The sequence below is a fragment of the Xiphophorus maculatus genome, chromosome 14 (genome assembly GCF_002775205.1).
Source record: "Xiphophorus maculatus strain JP 163 A chromosome 14, X_maculatus-5.0-male, whole genome shotgun sequence".
Classification (NCBI taxonomy): domain Eukaryota; kingdom Metazoa; phylum Chordata; class Actinopteri; order Cyprinodontiformes; family Poeciliidae; genus Xiphophorus; species Xiphophorus maculatus.
In genome coordinates this window covers 26,428,603-26,447,797 of record NC_036456.1, presented here as the reverse complement: position 1 = coordinate 26,447,797, position 19,195 = coordinate 26,428,603, and the positions used below count along the sequence as shown (strand labels likewise).

Sequence of the window (19,195 nt, the reverse complement as noted above, 5' to 3'; positions counted from 1 at the left end):
TTTTGATCAATGTTTTATTGATTATATTTCAAAATAAGCTCTAATTGGGTGGGTTTTTAGTCTAGATTTAAAAGAACTCAGTGTTTTTGGCTGTTTTGCAGTTTTCTGGAAGTGTGTTCCAGATTTGTGGTGCATAGAAGCTGAATGCTGCTTCTCCATGTTTGGTTCTGGTTCTGGGGATGCTAGTTAACTGCTAGTGGGGTCGGGAGAGGTGCCGGTGCCTCAGCAAACGTTTCAGGCAAGGGGCCAGGTCACCCTGGACAAGTCGACAGTCTGTCGTAGGGCTGGAGTGGCTAGTATTACACAAATATGCTGATGTACTATTGCAGAAAACTGGCATTAAATATAGAGCAACTTTTCTTTCTTCCTTCAAATTTCTTCAGCAAATCTTATTAAAATCCTGAAATCCCGACTATACTCAGGGTCTGGTCCCTTATGTTGTTGGATTTGTTCAACATCTGGAACATTTTCATTGTGTGGTGCAAGTTTGCAGCGTTTGATAGTTGCTGTTTTTACTATTTGCAGCATTTTTTCTTTTGCTTCTATTTTCTGCAGTGTTTTGTCTATGTCATTATTTAAGGTTTTGAGGTAGAACCAAAATGCAGGTTGGAGTTGCAGAGTCTGATGAAAATTTCATAAAGCAAATAGAAAACTTACAAAAAAATAGGAACAGGCTTTATTCTGGCTCCAAAAAAGTATTTTGTGGATTGACAAAAAACTAATTAAATTTAAAATAAAAAAAATTAAGTTATTAAAAAAAAATTTAATTCTTCAAAAAAAATCTAAATTTATTTTTAATTAGTAAATAGTAAAAAAATATATTTTGGGGGTCTGAATAAAGTAATACCGTAATTTGTTGTGAGTTCATGCACTGTGTTGGTTTTGTTCTTTGAGCAAGGCGATGTTCATGCATGGCTCATTTTGTGCACCAGTAAAAAAACGTATAAATATGTCTTGAATTTGGAAAAAAAATCATATTTTATTTATCACTAAGGAAGGGTTCAGTGAATGTGCATATAAAACTGGAGGGTTTGGTACCTCAAAAAGGTTACGAACCACTGATCTAAGTCATCTCATCAGTGGCTACCTGCATATTGGTGTTGTCTCTCTGCTACGAAGGTGAAAATTAATTTGAGTTTAGCATACGATCACTTTCGTCTGACTCTTTACTATTGCATTCTAAATATTTAAAACGAGTTTTGACTAAAGTGTCAGTGTTTCCCCCAGTTGTGTTATAACCCCAGCAGCCGCCAGGGTTTAGTTTTTACATTTAGTTAAACAAATATATGTTGAAGAATTGATAATCTGACTTTGCTCTGACTGTGCATTTTATGGCAGGCCGCGTTAACATAAAATCAGCTTCACCATACTTACATTCCAGATATCTGAAAATTAGTTTATGACATTATTAGTTAATTATTAAGGTATCTCTTGTATGGAGACTCCAATTCAAGATATCAGCAATAAAATATTGACTATTTGAAACATATATTTCAACCATGTTGATAATTACCATGTGTAATGAGAACATGAGGAAGCTCTAAAATAATTCATATTTTTGGATTTTTTGCATATTTTTGTGTAACACCCCTAGTTGTTTACCCATGTGAGTGTTGTATTTTTATGTATTCCTCATTTGTTAATTTGTTTATACTTCCCACTTGCTCAATAACGTTTCTGGGGTGGAAAAAGAATGAGGAGAGTTAACAGAACTGCTGCGTAAATGGCCTTCATCCACTTCAAAATAAGAGCATGAACATAAGCATTTAACTATTTCAAGAATACTTAACAGTCAAAAAACTAAAACTTCAACACAGATGTCAAATTTTATTTAACTGAACGTTTACAAAACAGCAAAGTAAATTAGTGCTTTAAAATTTTTCTGGAAAAATTTACTTAAGGGAAGCTAAATGCACTAAACATTTCCAAAGTTAGCAAAAGTTGATAAACAAAACAATTAGCCCTGCTATTAGCATATTAGTTTAAATGTGCAAACTAATAAATTTTTTTATTAGTCATAGGTAATTTCAAGATGGCAGATATCCTCTTACTCTTGCTCAAGGGAGAATAGCAGTTAGCTTTAGCATCTAATCTCTTGTCATTCTGTATGACTAGAGACTGAAGGTAAGTTGTTATCAGCTAATAACCTCTCAACAGAACCCCACTTAAAAAACATCTAAATTCTCCATTTAATGTAACAGAATGTGGCGTTTAAACAAAAATTACGATACTAAATATTATGAACAATGTTCTTTACACAACAGTTTCTTCAGCAGCAGCCATACTGTTTTTCCTCTGCTGTAAATATTTAAAGGTATATTACAAATAAAGTAAATTTGTGTTAAGTAAACAGAAGGGATAAAATATGGTACAAGAACTGAAAACCAAATGAAGTCAGAAATAATTGTCCTTTTCCACATTCTGAACCTCTCACGTGAGGCTAGCTTGTTTTTTGAAGAAACAACAACAAAGAAAAACAATAATTGTCATTCGGGTTCAGTCCTGGGATTCCAGGAAGTCAATCCGTTCTTCAGTATTAAATTATCACATTAGATTTCTAGTAATGTGGAAAAAGCTGTAAAAAAATGAACAAAACTCATTCTGAAGTATCTGAGGAACTTTAAAAACACGTTAGCTTTTACTCCATGTGTACAGGAGTGATGATCAGGGGCATTTCGTTTTTTCCTGATTTGTTGGTGCAGGGGCTGAAGAAGGGGAAGAGGTTTTCGGTGAAGATGTCATAGAAAGTGTAGATGTGGACTTTGGCATCAACGTTGTAAAAGGATACCTGTGGGAAAAAGAAAAGAAAAAGGACAGTTATCTAACTTAGCAGTAAAGTATCCAACCGTTAGTCGTTGGATTGATGAGTTTCTTAAAGTAAAAAAAGGTTTTGTATCGTTTTCACCTCTCCTTTCTCATAGTCCACAAATATTCCAATCTTATGAAGTCGAAGTTTCATCTCCACCTCTGTGCAAGGCTCAGAGCGAAAGGCGTATTTGTGTCTGAGGGCAAAGAAGAAAACAATTATATTTTCTTATGACTGCCTGCCTATAGAGCCATGATGGAAAGAGTGGACACACAGTCAGATTCAGGGTTTTAACGTGAAAAAGTTCCCGTTATAATACGAGAATAAAGTCATAATAATGAGAATAAAGTCATAACATTACCAGAATAAAGTTGGAATAATATAGGAAAAATGCCTTAAGACAATAAAGTTGTAATGTGATGAGAATAAAGTCATAATATTATTAAAATAAAGTTGTAATATTAGTAAAATGAAGTAGTAATTTTAAGTCCTTCACAAAAAATTAAAAAATAACAAATAAAATGAAAATGAGCACTATTGTGAAGTTATACTTTTGGTATCAGTTTTCCAAATAAGGAAATAATTAATTTTTTAACACGTTAGCATCAAATTATTATTATTAGTAGCAGAACTTTGAAACGATTGAGCAAATGATTGGGTCTATTTCAAAGAAATAATCATGTACTTGACAAGATGGTCTTCTCAGAACTTCATAACTCTATCAAAGCTTTCTATTTTTTTTAGTATTTTTACAATTTTCTTCTGCTAATATGACTTTTTCTCGTAATTTAAAAAAAAGAATTATAGGAAACTTCTTTATTGTTGCAATATTTATTGACATTAGTGATATTCACTAAAGTGAACCTACACACTCCAGTTTGGTTCTTTCATTAGATTAAAAGTACCTTTTGAAAATATAAACCTTTAAGCATGTATTTTATCTATTTCTTAGAAGATCTTATCGAATTAAACTCACTTGTCTCTTAAGCTGAGGAACCAGAAGCCGTTGTCTGGGGTGTAATCGATCTTCCCCTTCCTGTTGACGGACTGTCTGACCACGCCCAGATCCCAGTCCGTTTTCCCGTTCACCTCCACCTGTTCACAGGAAGCACAACATGTTGCGTCATCAAACACAGCAAATCCTGAAAGACTGCAGCTTGGAACAAAACCATCCAACCAGTAATGTTGACAGTTTACATCTATTTCTAGTCACAAATGTTGCACTGTTACAAATACAGATGGACAATAAATCAGTAACAATATATAAAGTGACAGACACATGATCAATATCAGTGGATAATACACTCTGAGCCAGAACCGCACAGCATTCTGGGAGATAGGTAGAGGAAAGGCTTTAGCTGCTCAACCTCTTATGGTTGGTAACTCTCTCATTCTTTGGTTACCTAGCAACTCACTCATTCTTTGGTTACCTAGCAACGACCTGTTGAGTAACTGCCGCAGCAGCAGGTTAAGGTTTTGCCTCATAACTGCTTAAAAATAAAAAACAGCATAGAGTAAAATCTGGATAAAACAAGAAAGGTAACGTCCCCCAGTTTGGCAGTATTTCAGATATTTTAAACAAAAAAACAAATCAATAATTATTGATATTGACTGAAATGAAATGCTTATACTTGACAGTTTCTTTCAAGAAAGTTAAAGATTAAATTTACAAAATGTGAGGTGCTACTTTCTCAACGCGTGTAGGTTGGTTCTTACTCAGAACATACTTTTTAACATTTTTATTTTAGCTTACAGTCAGTAAGATGGTTTTCTCATATAGTTTCTAGAGAGTAACCACTAAGAGTCAGTAAGCTGTAAGAACCATTAAACTGTGAGAGTAACCGTGTAAATTCAATGAAAGTAACATAAATCATGAGGCTTGTAGAAAATGTTATGGGAAGTATCCTGTAAGTTCCTGGAAGTGATCTTTATTTTTCAGATAAGTTCTGAAAAGCAACGTGTAACTTTTTAGAGAGTACAAGCTTCTCAATTTCATTAAAAATTGTGATTTTTGTTTTGTTGTAACAGCCTATTACCTCCCAGTAATGTTTCCCATGGGAGATTGCTTCTCTTCCCAGGACACAGACCACTTTGTCGAACCTCTCTGGAGTTTCTGGAACGTGGTGGTATCGGTCCCCACACCAAACCTGCATAAAAAAGGATTATTAGACATATTTTCTAAAATGTAAAAATAAAACATGCGTTAGTTATTAAATGTTGAAATCACTGATCAGCAAGCTCACACTTTTCAAATCTCCTGACAGGATCAATCTGGGATGGGCCGTGCTGGAATCCAGGGTGACGTTCACTGTGTTGAAAAAAAACATTAAATGAAAATTAATTACTAACAATCTTGGCCTAAACTCACTTAATCATGCTAATTTATGCCACTGTTATGCTAGTTAATATGAAAAGTTATTGAAATTTCTTTGGTAAAGTTTGCATTTCAATTTTGGCTCTTAGGAAGGAATGCATTTAATTGTACAATTTTATGATTCTACTTGTCATTAGACTAGCTTCTGCTTGGTCGTAACAATTTTCATTAAAAATTTGAATGAATCAATTTTACATTTGTTTTCCAGCTGACTAACTGGTAGCAAACTGCTATTTCTCAGGTTAAGCTATACTAACTTTTTGTTTTTTCAAGAAATTATATGAAAACTTAGCCCAATATAATCTGGAATGGGAAGAAAATAAGGTAGGGAAAAAATAGTTAGAAACATGTTTTTGGAGTTATATTTTTAACGTGCCAGCACAACCTGGGCAACATTTAGCTGAAGCTATACGTGCCTGCATAAAGAAAGAGATTTTGCTTTTATTCCAGTTATTTGCTTTTATTTAAGTAAAATATATAGCAAACAAGGAAATGTAGATGCTATGAATTGAATTTTACATACTTGCAAATTCCTTCATCTTCTTTTCTCCTGCAGGAGAAACAAACAAACATTTACATGTTACAAATCGCCATACATGGTGAAGGCTCTTGTGAGGAAAACATTATTCATCTGATTAAATGAAGTGTTGCAATCCTGTTTGTTTAAACCAAGAGTAAGAACTCACTGGGTTTTGTCTGTCCACTGGCTTCCAATACTGGAGAAGGAAAACCTGAATAAAAACAACAAAGTGCTTCAGGAGCTGGAAACAATAAACTCTAAAAACAGACGTGTTGAAAAATAACTCAAAAAATGTGTCACCACCTTTAATGCACATTTTGTGTTTATTTTAACACACAATGTGTTAAAATATGGACAACATTATAATACACTGATTGTGTTGAATATTTCAACACATTTTTGTGTTAATCTGTGTTTGTCAGGCAGAATTTACTCCCTGCTGACAGCAGATTGTGTAATTCCTCTCAATGATTTTTTTTTTCTAAAATTGTTTTCAATTTTTTTTGTTTAGTATTTGTAACAATTTTTACTTCATCTAAAAATGCAATTATTATTGCTGTATTGTGGCAGAATTTAATAACTTTATAAATGATACAATGCAGTACAAAAATATGTTTGTACTGCATTGTATATTATACAGAGTGTCTTATCATTTCACTAACAAATTAGTTTTGTTATTTCTCTGGTCTTTTGTCTCTAAGCCTGGTACGAGATTAGCATTGCTCTGCTTCATGAAGAAGTCATCATCTCCAGCTATGAGAACAAATTTTACACATGTTTGTCAAAATGACACATTTTAACACATGTTTGTGTTGATTTCAATGACACAATAGTTGTGTCAATAACAACACACGTGTTGTCCCTGAGCAGATTCGGCATGTGTTAAAATTTAACACGTCATGTGTTGTTTTTAACACATCTGTTTTATGAGTGAAGCTGAACTTTAATTCATTAAAATTATTTTACAACAGTTTCACAATTTAATCATATTTGTAAACCTGCTCTTTGTTACCATCAAAGAAGTTAATCTCTTTTGGATCTGAAAGGGTTGTGCTCATATTTTTGTGTACTGTGGTGCAAAAATGTGTGTCTTTTGCATTCCTTGTTCTTGTGCATGATTTTATACAACTATCATGTTTGAAATAAATAAAATAAAAAATAAATACAGTTGTAAAACTAACAAATGTCTGGGCTCTTCATGTTTTGCGTTTACTAACCATTTTCTAGAATATTCTTTAGATCTCGCTGGAACTTTTCCACCGTAGCTGCCAAAGGTCTGTAGATGGCTGCCGTTCCCAGGTCGGTATTCAGCGACACTCCGGACCAGTCTTTGGTGACTGGAGGTGTGGACAGGCTGGGAAAAGTCTGAGGAATATTTACAAATTAATAAAGAAACATCCAGAGTTTTCTAATTAAACCAACCTTATGTTCTGACTAACCTTGACGCAGTGAATGTGATCCTCTGACATGGCGAGTTCAGTGAGAGCAGCTTCTCTGCTCTCGAGTTCTTCTATCTCCCTCTCCAGCTGATGGATCATGGCGTTGGCCTGATTCTCCGCCGACCTGCGGCTGTTATCCATCACCTCGATCAGCTCCGCCTGGGACCGCTCGATGGCGGAGGCCAGCGCCGAGAAGAGGCACACAGTGCCCGACGTCTCCCGCTCCACCGCCATCTGAAGGTTGAAAGTGATTTAGAAAAAGAGTTAGAAACTGAAGATTATGGTAAAGGAACTGGAACCAGGATTTAATTTGACTTTAAAATAGCAGAATTATATATTTAAAATTTACAAACAGACTTTAGTCTTTTTTAAAAAAGGACAGTCCCAAAAGAAGAAAATTAGTAAGAATTAATACTACTAAATTAAATGTATCGCTATTATAGATACAGATCACAAATGTGCCAAAATATGTCCTAAACAGGTAAGAAGAAAAAAAGCAAAATTATAATTGTTTAAACTAGTTCATAAAATTTAAGAGCAAATCAAAAGAAAGGCAAAATTTGAGAAACTGTACAAAAGATAAATGCAGTTGGTAATTTTGGTGTTTTATGTGGGGAGAAGTTCAAAAGATATAAAAATATTTTTAAAAAACATATGAGAACATGTTTTATTATAAGAGGTAATATAACTTTTTGTATAATTTAAAAAAAGCTAAATTTGTTTAAGAAGATGTAATTTTAACCTTAAATTGTGCAGGTTGTGTTTGTGTAAGCTTGTTTTACCTCCAGTTCTGTCACAGACTCCCTGATCTCCTCGATCTTCCTCCTCCTGTCGCTGATCATGTCCTGGATGTCCTGCTCAGAGTCTCTCAGCAGCATCTGCAAACACACCCAGACAGGAATTACACTCACTAGAGCATCTACTGTCATTATGGCACTGATTTCTCCTATATTAGTTATTTTTAAAGTTAATTTCTGGGATTACAGACTTTGCATCTCATCCTACTACCCAAGGTTTTTCATTATTAATAAAAGTGTATAATAGTGATGTGTTTGATGAACTACATTCCTAAATGCTCCCACTTGCTCAGATTACATATAACAAGTATAATATTAGCTATCAAAACTACACAGATGACACACAGCTCTACATTATGATGCCTCCAGGTGACAGAACTAAGCACCGATTTATTAGTTATTATCTTTGGGCCATAGGAGGAACGATCTTGAGTCAATGAACAGCTTCAGTTATTTCAGCTGGAAACTAGAGATGAACTCTGACATGAACCTTCACAGCCACATAAAGACGGTTACAAAGTCGGCCTTCTGTCACCTGAAGAACATTTATAAATCACTGAACGGCTCAGCACCACAATACATTAAAAATCTGCTGTTGTCATAACAACCTTCCTTTCAGATAAATTTCCAGAAAACTGTAAAACAGCTGAAACACTGAAAGAAACATGGCTTAAATCTTTTTCCCCATTAAAGCACAAGTTCTTAAACCATAAAACAGATGATTGGATTATAAATCACAAGACAGAAGTGTTAAAGGGACAGTTCTGTTTAGAGGTTATAATAAGTCCATGTCTTATAGTCACTAGCTCTCGGTGTAAATGAAAAGTAATTGTTCCTGAAGGCTGAATCCAAAATAAGATTCTAAAAACTCAAACCTCAAAGTGACTTTATAAACTTTTAAATCACCTTTACTCACTCCATTGGCTATTTTGTGCCTACTTTTGGTAGGCACCAGTTTTTCTGAAAGTTTTATGGTTGTAAATTCAAGCTAGCAGTTTCCATGATGTCAAGAAGCTGATTTAAAGCCTAAATTACTGCAAAAATACAAATTTTTTTATCTATTTTCTAGTGCAAATATATTAGCACATTTGAAATAAAACAAAACTAACTGACATGTAACTTTTCAGCAAGATATAGGAACTGGTTTAAGTCAGTTATTCCTTAATATTGATATAAAAATACTAGTTCTGCTCATATTGTTTCACTAATATGGGAAAATGTCTTGTTGTAAGTGAACTAATCTGCAAATGGAACTAGAACTTTTTCATCAAAATTAAGGAATTGTCCACTAAAACAAGCTCTTATATTTTACCGAAAAGTTACTTCTAAGTTAGTTTTGTCTTATTTCAAATGGTGTAATTTTGTGTTTTTGCAGTGCACAAGGGTGTCGTGTCCTTCACCCTGGTATGATCAGCAGTGAAAAGATAAGTTTTAAAATGGAAATTTCTAACCTCAGACTTTGCATAAGCAAATCGCTGGTGTCTGTCGTCACTTGCACTTTCTTGAGCAACCGCTGTTCATCTTTTCCAGTCAGTTTAATCAGTCCCAACAACAGCAGAAGCAGTTATTTCTTACCTTGGTTTCCATCCACTCGGCCTCAACAGTGACGGTGTCATGATCATTGTGGTCTTCGATCTCACATTCAGGACAGATGCACATTTGGTCGGATTTACAGTAAAGCTGAAAGCAGAAAGAGGAAGGGTTACAGTGCTGCTAAAATGTATTCACTGCATTACAGACTTCTTCAGTTTTTTTCTTTTGTCGTTTTTCATTCATAATTTCATAATTATTATTATTTTCAGTCATTATTTGAGGCTGTTCAGATATAAATCAGATTTCTCTTAGTACCATATATGGAAGTGGAACAAATCAGATTTTGGGGGGGGGTTGAAGGGGTGAAAAGATCAGAATTGGGTCGTTGGATATGTGTCACGTTTTTCTGGAACTAGAAAACCTGGAAATGGTTTCTAAAAAGTTATTTCTAAGGCTTTGGGACCCTAGTGAACTGCAAACAGAAAAAACATGGAATAGTCTGTAAGGAAAATGATGCATGACACACCAGCAAGTCCAGCTTCTTACCGGTTAAAAATAAAAAAACACAAAGTGGCCTAGTCAAATTCTAGAATGAGATGCTCTGAAGAGACTCCCTGTGTTAAAACCCCCTGGATGTCGCTGAATTAAAACGCTTCTAAAGAATGGGATATTTAAACGTGTTTGATGATTTTAAACATTTAAATGCAACAATAAGCAAAAACAGAAGATGTCTGTAAGGAAACAACTAGTATTTAAAACACAATACATGTTTCTTCTGTAGTTTCTATATTAATATATAAAATAATATGTGAATGAAATACAAAGTTAACTGATTCTTTTACCAATATTCCTCTGTTATGGACTTCGCACAGAGGGACATTATTGCTACTGGCCGCTCCACTCAGAGTGAACCTTCTGCGACCTTTGGCGTGGGACATCATATGAGGGAAATGAGGATGCAGATGGTTAAGATTATGATCGGGGCTGTGCTCCAGACTGGAAGACCCGCAGCGGTTCGGTACAGATAAAGCCATTGTGCTTGTGCCATTCTGGTGCAAAGTTGACGTGGACAGAGATGGGAAAGAATACGCTGCCAAAAAAAACCCCAGAAAAACTTTGTTAGGTCCTTTTTAATATGTAATATATTTTTATTATTTAAGAAAACAGAATCTGACAATCAACATTTCATCTTTTGGACGGCATTTCAACATTCCTACATTGCTCCATTATCGCTCCATCATTCCCTGACAGGACAGTCATTAATCTCCTGCATAATGTGAAATGACCTGAACTTGGCAGCCCTCACAGGTGTGCTTGTTACGAAACCAACCAGAACAACAAGGTTATTGTATAAAGGAGAAATTTTCATGTTGCTGTTTTCTTGCTTCTCCTCATATTTCTGACCCTAAACATTTTTTCACCCCAGGATTTTTTATTCAATGTGATCATTATCTCCTTTCAGTGTTTTTAGTTCATTCATTCCAAAGGAAAAATAAATGTTGTTACTAATATCATCTTGGAGTCAAACTCATATAAATGTATTACAGTATGTGAGCTTTTGAGATTGTAGGCAGTTGCTCCCAGTTGTTAGAGAGGGGGAAAAAGGCTTGTGGCCATGGTTACGCACCATGGCAACTGTCTAAATGTAACAAAATAAGAGGAAAAATTCTTGCACCTGCACAGTGTCGAAACCATGGGAAAAATTGACCGAAAAAAACCAACCAAAAAAAAGATGAGCAAAAGTTAATAAGAAGAACAACTCAGAACTGACGTAACAGAGCTACAACAACATGCTGCCACCATGAGAGTCGCATTTCTAGTAAATACATAACAAACCAGCTTCTCAATCACTTGCCATGTTTCTGTCAAACTTTTCAATGCGTTTTTTGAAATATCGCATAAGAAAAGATTGAATTAGATGTTAAGATTCAAAATAATTTGATCAGTTTCACAACAAAGGTTTTACACTTTCTTAGTTTTTTTTCTGAAACGTAACTAATGTGCTCAAAGGAAATGGAAATGCATTTGCCAAATAAGTTCTGACATAACGAATGCTCCCATCCACTGTTTAATCTGTGCCTTACCAAAGGCATGAAACTTTGAAAAATGTACTAGTCCAAACCTCCAGGTCAGAGGGGGGAACCCTCTTCATTTTTATAAGTTGTGTGGTCTATGCTAATTTGCAACCTCTTCAACTTGTTTATTATAGCCGTGCGTATCATCAACATGTGATTACGTTTTGCATAGCCTGGTTGATTCGGTCCAAACCCTTTCGATTACTTACCCTGGGATTGAGCTGTGCCGGTCAGAGCTACCATGTTCTTGGGCAGAGGTTTTGGCAACTTCATTTTTAGTTCTGCCATAAAGTTGTGATTTTTGTGTCCCATCTTTTTTCCTATCTTGTCCTTCACTGATACTCCACCTTTCACAGATTTGAACTGATCAGTTATCTCTCGCAGAGTCCTGTTGATCTGGAGGTCTGGTCGATTCTGGAAGGTTTTCTTACATAAAGGACACTGGCAAACCTGGAAGAGGATGATGGAATAGGTGAAAGGATGTCCAGGAGAAAGACCATATCAGAAACGGCAGTAGACAAATGAAAAGGTAATGAAGATGGAAGAATGATCATACAGTTGAAATATAGCCCTTGTGACTGTTGTACCTCCAGTCACGAAGGACTGACAGCAAGAAGCTGTGTGATTCAACAAAGGCACTGCCTCGGTCTACTTTGGTTCCAGCTACAGGAAGAGGAGTTTCAGGAGTGAAACTCTGTGATGTCATGGGGAACTTATGACCCTAAGACTAGGACAACCTCTTTCTCTCCGTTGTCAGTGTCTGCAACATTGGGGTGGACAAAGTGTGTGACCCTTCTTCTCTCACTGGCAGAGAGAAAGCCTGCTCCTTGCTCAGGAGCGCTGGATCTAAACATCTTTACAGTTAAACCTTAAAGTTAAACCTTGACCCTTGTTTCATTCAGAATTCTGCAGAAGGAATGTTGTAATTACAGGTTCCCACAGATGGCCGTCCACAAAAGGGCTTATGCCCCTAAGACTTATAATTCTAAGAAGTTTGAACTTTGGTTTTCATCTATTTCTCTGTTTTGATCCTAACATTAAAATGAGTTTCTTTTAAGTGCTGACCAACATTTATTTTTTTTACTGGTTTTAAGTGGTTTGATAACTGGTTCTTTTAGTGCTTTATTTAAGTCAGAATGACACACTAGAAAGAAAAATGCTACATAGCTCTATCTTTGACAAGAACATTTAAAGAACAAAAATGAAGAAATAAAAGTCGATTGAAGGAAGCTTCAACAATCACTCACCTGAGATCCCTCCCAGTATCTGGTGATGCAGGCCATGCAGAAACTGTGGCCACATGGTGTGGATGAAGGATTGGTGAACACATCCAGGCATATAGAGCATGTGACCTGGTCTTCAGTCAAAAAACTGCCATATAAAGACATCCTGAAACAAAACTAAAGGACAGGCATGAATTAGACAGTTTCTCCCCAGAAAGCAGAAGGTCAGTCGTTGTGACCTTGGGACGCTCCAACCACCTTGTCTGCTGGTGGTGGTCAGAAAGTCGAACTTCCAAAACCCAGCAGTGGCTATAATGTAGCTTGCCACCATCACCATGTGAATGTTTGAATGAATGACTAAATGTATTGTGAACCACATTGGAGTTTTGAAGTCAACATGAAACAATTCTGCAAGAAACATCTTAATATTAACCCTAAAGTCTTGAATGACCTTTCCCCTACATTGACACACATGCATGAAACAGGCCATTGTAGCTGCCATTCAACTATGAAAATTCCTAATCCCTAAAAATCTGATTAGGGAAAATTAAGGGTTAGTAGAAAACATCTAAATATAGTAAAGCATGGCATACTGGAGTTTTGTACCAAACATTTATCTCAGATCAGATTAGGATGTTCAAAAAACCTTCAGGAATGAAGTGAGGCTAGATTCTCTCCTTCATTTTCACTTACATTAGGTTCAAATACATATACAGGTACCAGATATATAAGGTATGAATACTGCAATCTGCCAATATTTTTTTATTATATACAATATCACAGGGTTTTTTAATATGTAAGCTAGATTCAACTGCTTTTCAGGTTTGGTGTTTTGGGGTAAAACGTATAACTGCTATATGGAGAAAGAAAGGGAGGAAGCACACATAGGGTCTTGAACATAACTGAAGGGCAAAACAATATAAAACAAATTCTTACTAAATATTTTTCATATCCTGAATTGAAGCAATTCTGTAAGAAAAATCTTGACGTTAACCCTAAAGTCTTGTTTGACCTTTCCCCTACATACTCATTGACAGAGATCTCTTGACAGTTACTGGTTAATGAGTCCAGGTTTCCGTTTTGGACAGACGATGTTCCTTCCTTACTAAAGATCTCATATTTAAATGGCAAATCTTTACTGACTTTCAAAAGCAACCCTCCTTCCAGTGTTCGATATTTGATTATGTCCAATAAAACTTCTCTTTACTTGTAAAGTATGTTCTTTCTTTGCTAAAGAAGGTGATAAACAAGTAGTATTAATGTGAAAAGAATACATACATTTCTAATTATTTGAAAATTACCTGCTAGAGTAATCCCGTGTATCACCAGTAGAGATTAAGAAATTGGTTAAAAGCTTGTCAAGCTCAATGAGCTACCTGAAAACATAAGAAGGACAGTTCTTATGGTGCTTCGTTGTACCTCAGACCTTAGTAATAACATCAGTAATAATAAAGACAGCACCCTTCCATGTTGTGTACAGTTTAGGAAACAATTGGACAAGCTCATCAGATTTGGCAGAGTCTCTATCAGAAGAAATCTGACTTCCTGTCTCCGCTCAGACCATAAAGGACGGTACAAAACGTTAACTTCAATGGAGGACATCAAAAAAAGAGAGGACATGTTCTTTGGCCATTCTTAAACTTTGAGATCTGAGGATCTGATGGAAGTACATTCTTTGAGAGACAGATACATTTGTTTGGCTCTGATAGTGTTCAGGAGATTGAGTGTTAACCCGGCCTCAAATACCACAGCTGATAAAGGTAGTTCAAACAGGGAAAGACCTGAATGAACTGCTTCACCTGACTGAAGGGACACAAAGGTATTTTCAAGGCAAGAAGACAGATCAGGCATAACATTATGACCACCAGCCTTCTCAAGACATGGACTCCACTCCAATACCATCCTACTGAAGGTGTAGGACGGTATTTGGCTCAAAAGGTTTTGCAGCAAATCCTTCAATTCTAGTAAATAGAGGTGTAGAACCTGAGTGAAGTTGGCCCCCCCACCTTCTTCAAATTAGACAAAATTGGTGTCAATCAACTCGGCTATGTTTGTGCTGGTTTGTGCAGCAAAAATTTTCGTTTGTGCCGCTATCATTTTAAAGATATAAAGAAATGTTTTTAGAGGTCATCAAAGGTCAACCAGCCCCCCACCTTCTTCAAATCAGATGAAATGGGTGTCAATCAACTCGGCTACGTTTGTGCTGGTTTGTGCAGCAAAAATTTTCATTTGTGCTGCTATCATTTTAAAGATATTAAGAAATGTTTTAGAGGTCATCAAAGGTCAACCAGCCCTCTTAATATCTTTAAAATGATAGCTGCACAAACGAAAATTTTTGCTGCACAAACCAGCACAAACGTAGCCGAGTTGATTGACACCAATTTTGTCTAATTTGAAGAAGGTGGGGGGGCCAACTTCACTCAGGTAGAAGACGAGCCTCCATGGATCGGACTTGACATGTTTCACTGGATTAAAATCTGTTTTATTTGGAGGCAACATCACTTTAGAGTCAGCATTTATCCCCTTAAGTCGTTGGTGAACAAATTTTGCTGTGAAAGCTAGTCTTGGTGGAGTGTACATTCTCCACAACAATGATTAGCTAGGTGGTACATGTGAAGGTAGAGTATACTGGATGGCAAGACCCAAATGTTTTTTTTTTTTTGTGGGCTTTAGTGTTCCTTATATGATAGTAGGCTGACAGGAAACAGGGAAGGAGAGGGGGTAGACATGCGGCAAATGTCGTCGGGTCCGGGAGTCGAACCCGCAACGGCCGCGTCGAGGACTCAAGGCCTCCAAATATGGGTCGCGCTACGCCCTACGCCACCACGGCACGCCCAAGACCCAAATGTTTACCCAAATCATTACACTTCCTCCACCAGCTTGGCTTCTTTATATTGTCCAATCTGACATTAAGTGTTGGGAAAATGTGCTTCCAATGTAAGTGACACCACCCCCATGATGTAAGGGAGACTAATTTCTGTACCCATTGTTGGTGGACAGTCTTGGCGGAGTATATATTTTCTGCAACAATGGTTGCAGTCTGCAAACACGTCCAAACCCCTGCAGTTTTGATGTTGCACTGCTGTTTTTAAATACTTCTCAGTTTGGACTTGGTTACATTTTAGAAAGTAGTTTTATTTTATAAAAAAAATTACTCCTAAAGGATTTCAGTTCTTTTGATAGAGAAGCATTAGTGTGACACAAATATAGATTTTAATTAAAGCAGATTGTTTTTGCAGATAGAAAAACAGCGGATAGACAATATAAGGAACTTTAAAATAAGCTGCCTGGTTAAGTATAAATGTAGTTACTATGTTTAATGCAAATCTCCTTAACTGAAAAATTTAGTTTTTCAGTTCAGCACAACTTTAAAAAATTAGTTGATTTGTTCAAAGTAATTCAATGATGTTTATTCAGGTAAGTATATAAAGTTTATTAAATTGTCATGTTAAATAAATAATAATTATTTAAGTTTGACAAACTTAATTTGACTACATGTAACAAATTAACTATCCATCCATTCATTTTCTTCCGCTTATCCGGGGTCGGGTCGCGGGGGTAGCAGCTTCAGAAGGGAGGCCCAGACTTCCCTCTCCCCAGCCACTTGTTCCAGCTCCTCGGGGGAATCCCGAGGCGTTCCCAGGCCAACCGAGAGACATAGTCCCTCCAGCGTGTCCTGGGTCTTCCCCGGGGCCTCCTCCCGGTGGGACGTGCCCAGAACACCTCACCAGGGAGGCGTCCAGCAGGCATCCTGACCAGATGTCCGAGCCTCAACTGGCTCCTCTTGATGTGAAGGAGCAGCGGCTCTACTCTGAGTCCCTCCCGGATGACTGAGCTTCTCACCCTGTCTCTAAGGGAACGCCCAGACACCCTACGGAGAAAACCCATTTCGGCCGCTTGTATCCGCGATCTCGTTCTTTCGGTCACGACCCAAAGCTCATGACCATAGATGAGGGTGGGAACGTAGATCGACTGGTAAATTGAGAGCTTCGCTTTTTGGCTCAGCCCTCTCTTCACCACGACAGACCGGTACAACGCCCGCTTAACGGCAGACGCTGCACCAATCCGCCTGTCGACCTCCCACTCCCTTCTTCGCTCATTCGTGAACAAGATCCCAAGATACTTGAACTCCTCCACTTGGGGCAGGACACTTCCCATCCCCTGGAGAAGGCACTCTACCCTTAACTATCTACAAATGAACTATTTTTAAAAATTGGAACGCCATTCTCTTTTTTTCAGTGAGTTTAAAAAACCAAAAATGAACCAAGTTCAAAAATAACAAACCACAAGTTTTTCCAAGTTTTCTCTAAATCAAATATTAACGTTCAATCTCAGTCATTGTGCAGCTAAAACTACTTTGAAAAAGGTCAGAAAATTATTACGCTAAAGCATGTTTCAAAATGAAACTCAATAAATATCACAAATTTCCCTAAACAGAGTCATGTAGTCACATCAGAGAAGATTAACCTTTCATTAACCATAATACAGACAAACAGAGATAAACACAAACTGGGCGTACAGATAATTAACTTTTACACTGTAAAAAACACAAAATCTTACCAAGGAATTTTGGTCTAGTTTCTAATGCAAATATTTTAGCACACTTGAAATAACACTAACTTACAAGTAACTTTTCAGGCTTAAGTCAATAATTCCATAATATTGATGAAAATGTTCTAGTTCGTTTGACAGATAAAGACATTTTTTCCATGTTATAGGTGAAATAATCTTCCAGTGGAGCAAGTACTTTTTCATCAATATTAAGAAATTATTGACTCTAAGCTCCTAAATTTTGTTGAGAATTTACTTATATGTTAGTTTTGTATTAAAAATACAAAACTTTTCCTTTTAAAAATACATTTATAATCCCCACTAAATAACACAATGTGACACATTACACATATTAATTTGACCTACTTCAGAATAACAAGCAAATACCTTAAGCTGTAAGTTCAAACCCTCCAGAGATGCTTGAGGCCAGTACCTTCTGCGCGCAGCAGTTTAGCATGTCCCGGATTTAAACTTGCTAAAATCTTGATTGTGGGTGTACCTGATTGATGGCTGTGATGTTTTGTTCCAAAGTCCCTCCCACTCACCTGTCTCTCCCTTTACTAGGTAAAAGTGGCAGGACTGGTTAAGTTAAAAGGAACACACTCACACTCAGATATGCTGCAGAGTAGGTCAAAAGTCAACAGATCCAATCCTGCAGCTGTGTTTGATGAGATGTTCAGCTGCATTTCTCACGGGTAAAGTATTTCCTGGAACCGAGGATAAACAAAGACTTAACAAACATCATAACATCCGCACTATGATAGATAGATGGAGTCGCTCATTAAGATGGAGATTAGCTAGAAGAACAGCACCTAAGAATATCAAGAGAGTGATCTAGGCACTAGAGCCGGAAGATTGAAACTTTATTTTATTTATCTGTATACTTATACATGTATTTACTTATAGGCAAATGTACTTTTTATTCTTTTATTTGAACGGGGGGTTTCCTTATTACCAATGCTGTTATTTTTTTGTTTCCCCTTTTTAGTTCAATCTTGATTTGTTTTATGTTATACCCAGAGGGTTTGTTGTGGGTGTTTGAATGTATGTTTTATATATGCAAAAACTGAATATATATTTTGTTAAAAAAAAAAGATGAAGATTAACATTTTGTCACTCTTGAACATGAGCTCTGCCATTATTTTTAACCTGGGCGCTTACGTGGGCAGTAGCTCAGGGCCCCCATTACCATTGTTACCATCGTTAGTTGTTGTAATCAGTTCATACCAAATTATGTATGAAACTACCTATTAATGTACCGTCATTTGCATTAGCAAAATATTTTCTCTTTAAAACAGCCCTGGGGTCCACATCCTTGTAAAACTGGTCCTGTTTCTAACCCTAAGAGATTATAGGCTGTTACAGGTATAATCTAAAAACACAGCAGACTAAGTAATGATTCAAATAAAACTACTAAAAAAAGAAGTCAATTTAGTCCAGAAATTAAGTTATAAACATGGAATAACCCAGAGACTAAATACTGGCCACAATTACAAAAATGTATTAAATTCTTGGTGAAAAATCTTTTTTTTTTTTTTGCCCTTGACAACATCAAGACGCCTCTTGAATGAAGTACATGTTTTGGCGACGTGTGATTGTGACCCATTCTTTCATGCTAACTGTCTTCAAATGTTGAAGGTTCCGGGTAAACAATTCAGACAACTATTCTAGCAGTTTGATTTCTCTGAAAGCAATTAAGAGTTTCTTTTACTTGTCTTACTTAGAAACTCACACCGGCTTCATTCTTAGATTCTTATCAAGAATGTTCTGGTGGTTTTTCCGTTTATCCTCTCTTCATTTCTGTGAAGCTTACCAGCACCTTGTGATGTGGGAAAGCTCAATCTTTGATGTTCCGATCTGAGATCTGACCATAATAT

The 19,195-nt window shown here is 36.4% G+C and overlaps 1 protein-coding gene across 2 annotated transcripts; it reads right to left on the bottom strand.

Annotated features, from left to right (window-relative positions):
• Nucleotides 1-1,820: 1,820 nt before the first annotated feature.
• On the bottom strand, nucleotides 1,821-17,794 carry LOC106699945 (E3 ubiquitin-protein ligase TRIM39-like). 2 transcript variants are annotated; one of them, XM_023345690.1, is made up of 16 exons: nucleotides 17,706-17,758; nucleotides 14,069-14,143; nucleotides 12,792-12,944; nucleotides 11,754-11,994; nucleotides 10,312-10,559; nucleotides 9,512-9,616; nucleotides 7,922-8,017; nucleotides 7,140-7,373; nucleotides 6,918-7,065; nucleotides 5,867-5,911; nucleotides 5,704-5,730; nucleotides 5,050-5,114; nucleotides 4,843-4,953; nucleotides 3,783-3,901; nucleotides 2,906-3,002; nucleotides 1,821-2,788 (listed from the first exon to the last, which is right to left on the bottom strand). In XM_023345690.1, the coding sequence occupies exons 3-16, from the start codon at nucleotides 12,930-12,932 to the stop codon at nucleotides 2,639-2,641; spliced, it is 1,827 nt and encodes a 608-aa protein (XP_023201458.1). In that variant the 5' UTR covers nucleotides 12,933-12,944; nucleotides 14,069-14,143; nucleotides 17,706-17,758; the 3' UTR covers nucleotides 1,821-2,638. The 2 variants fall into 2 exon arrangements, with proteins under 2 accessions (XP_023201458.1, XP_014328147.1); XM_014472661.2 differs by lacking the exon at nucleotides 14,069-14,143 and having other exon boundaries at nucleotides 17,706-17,794.
• Between the last annotated feature and the right edge of the window lie 1,401 nt (nucleotides 17,795-19,195).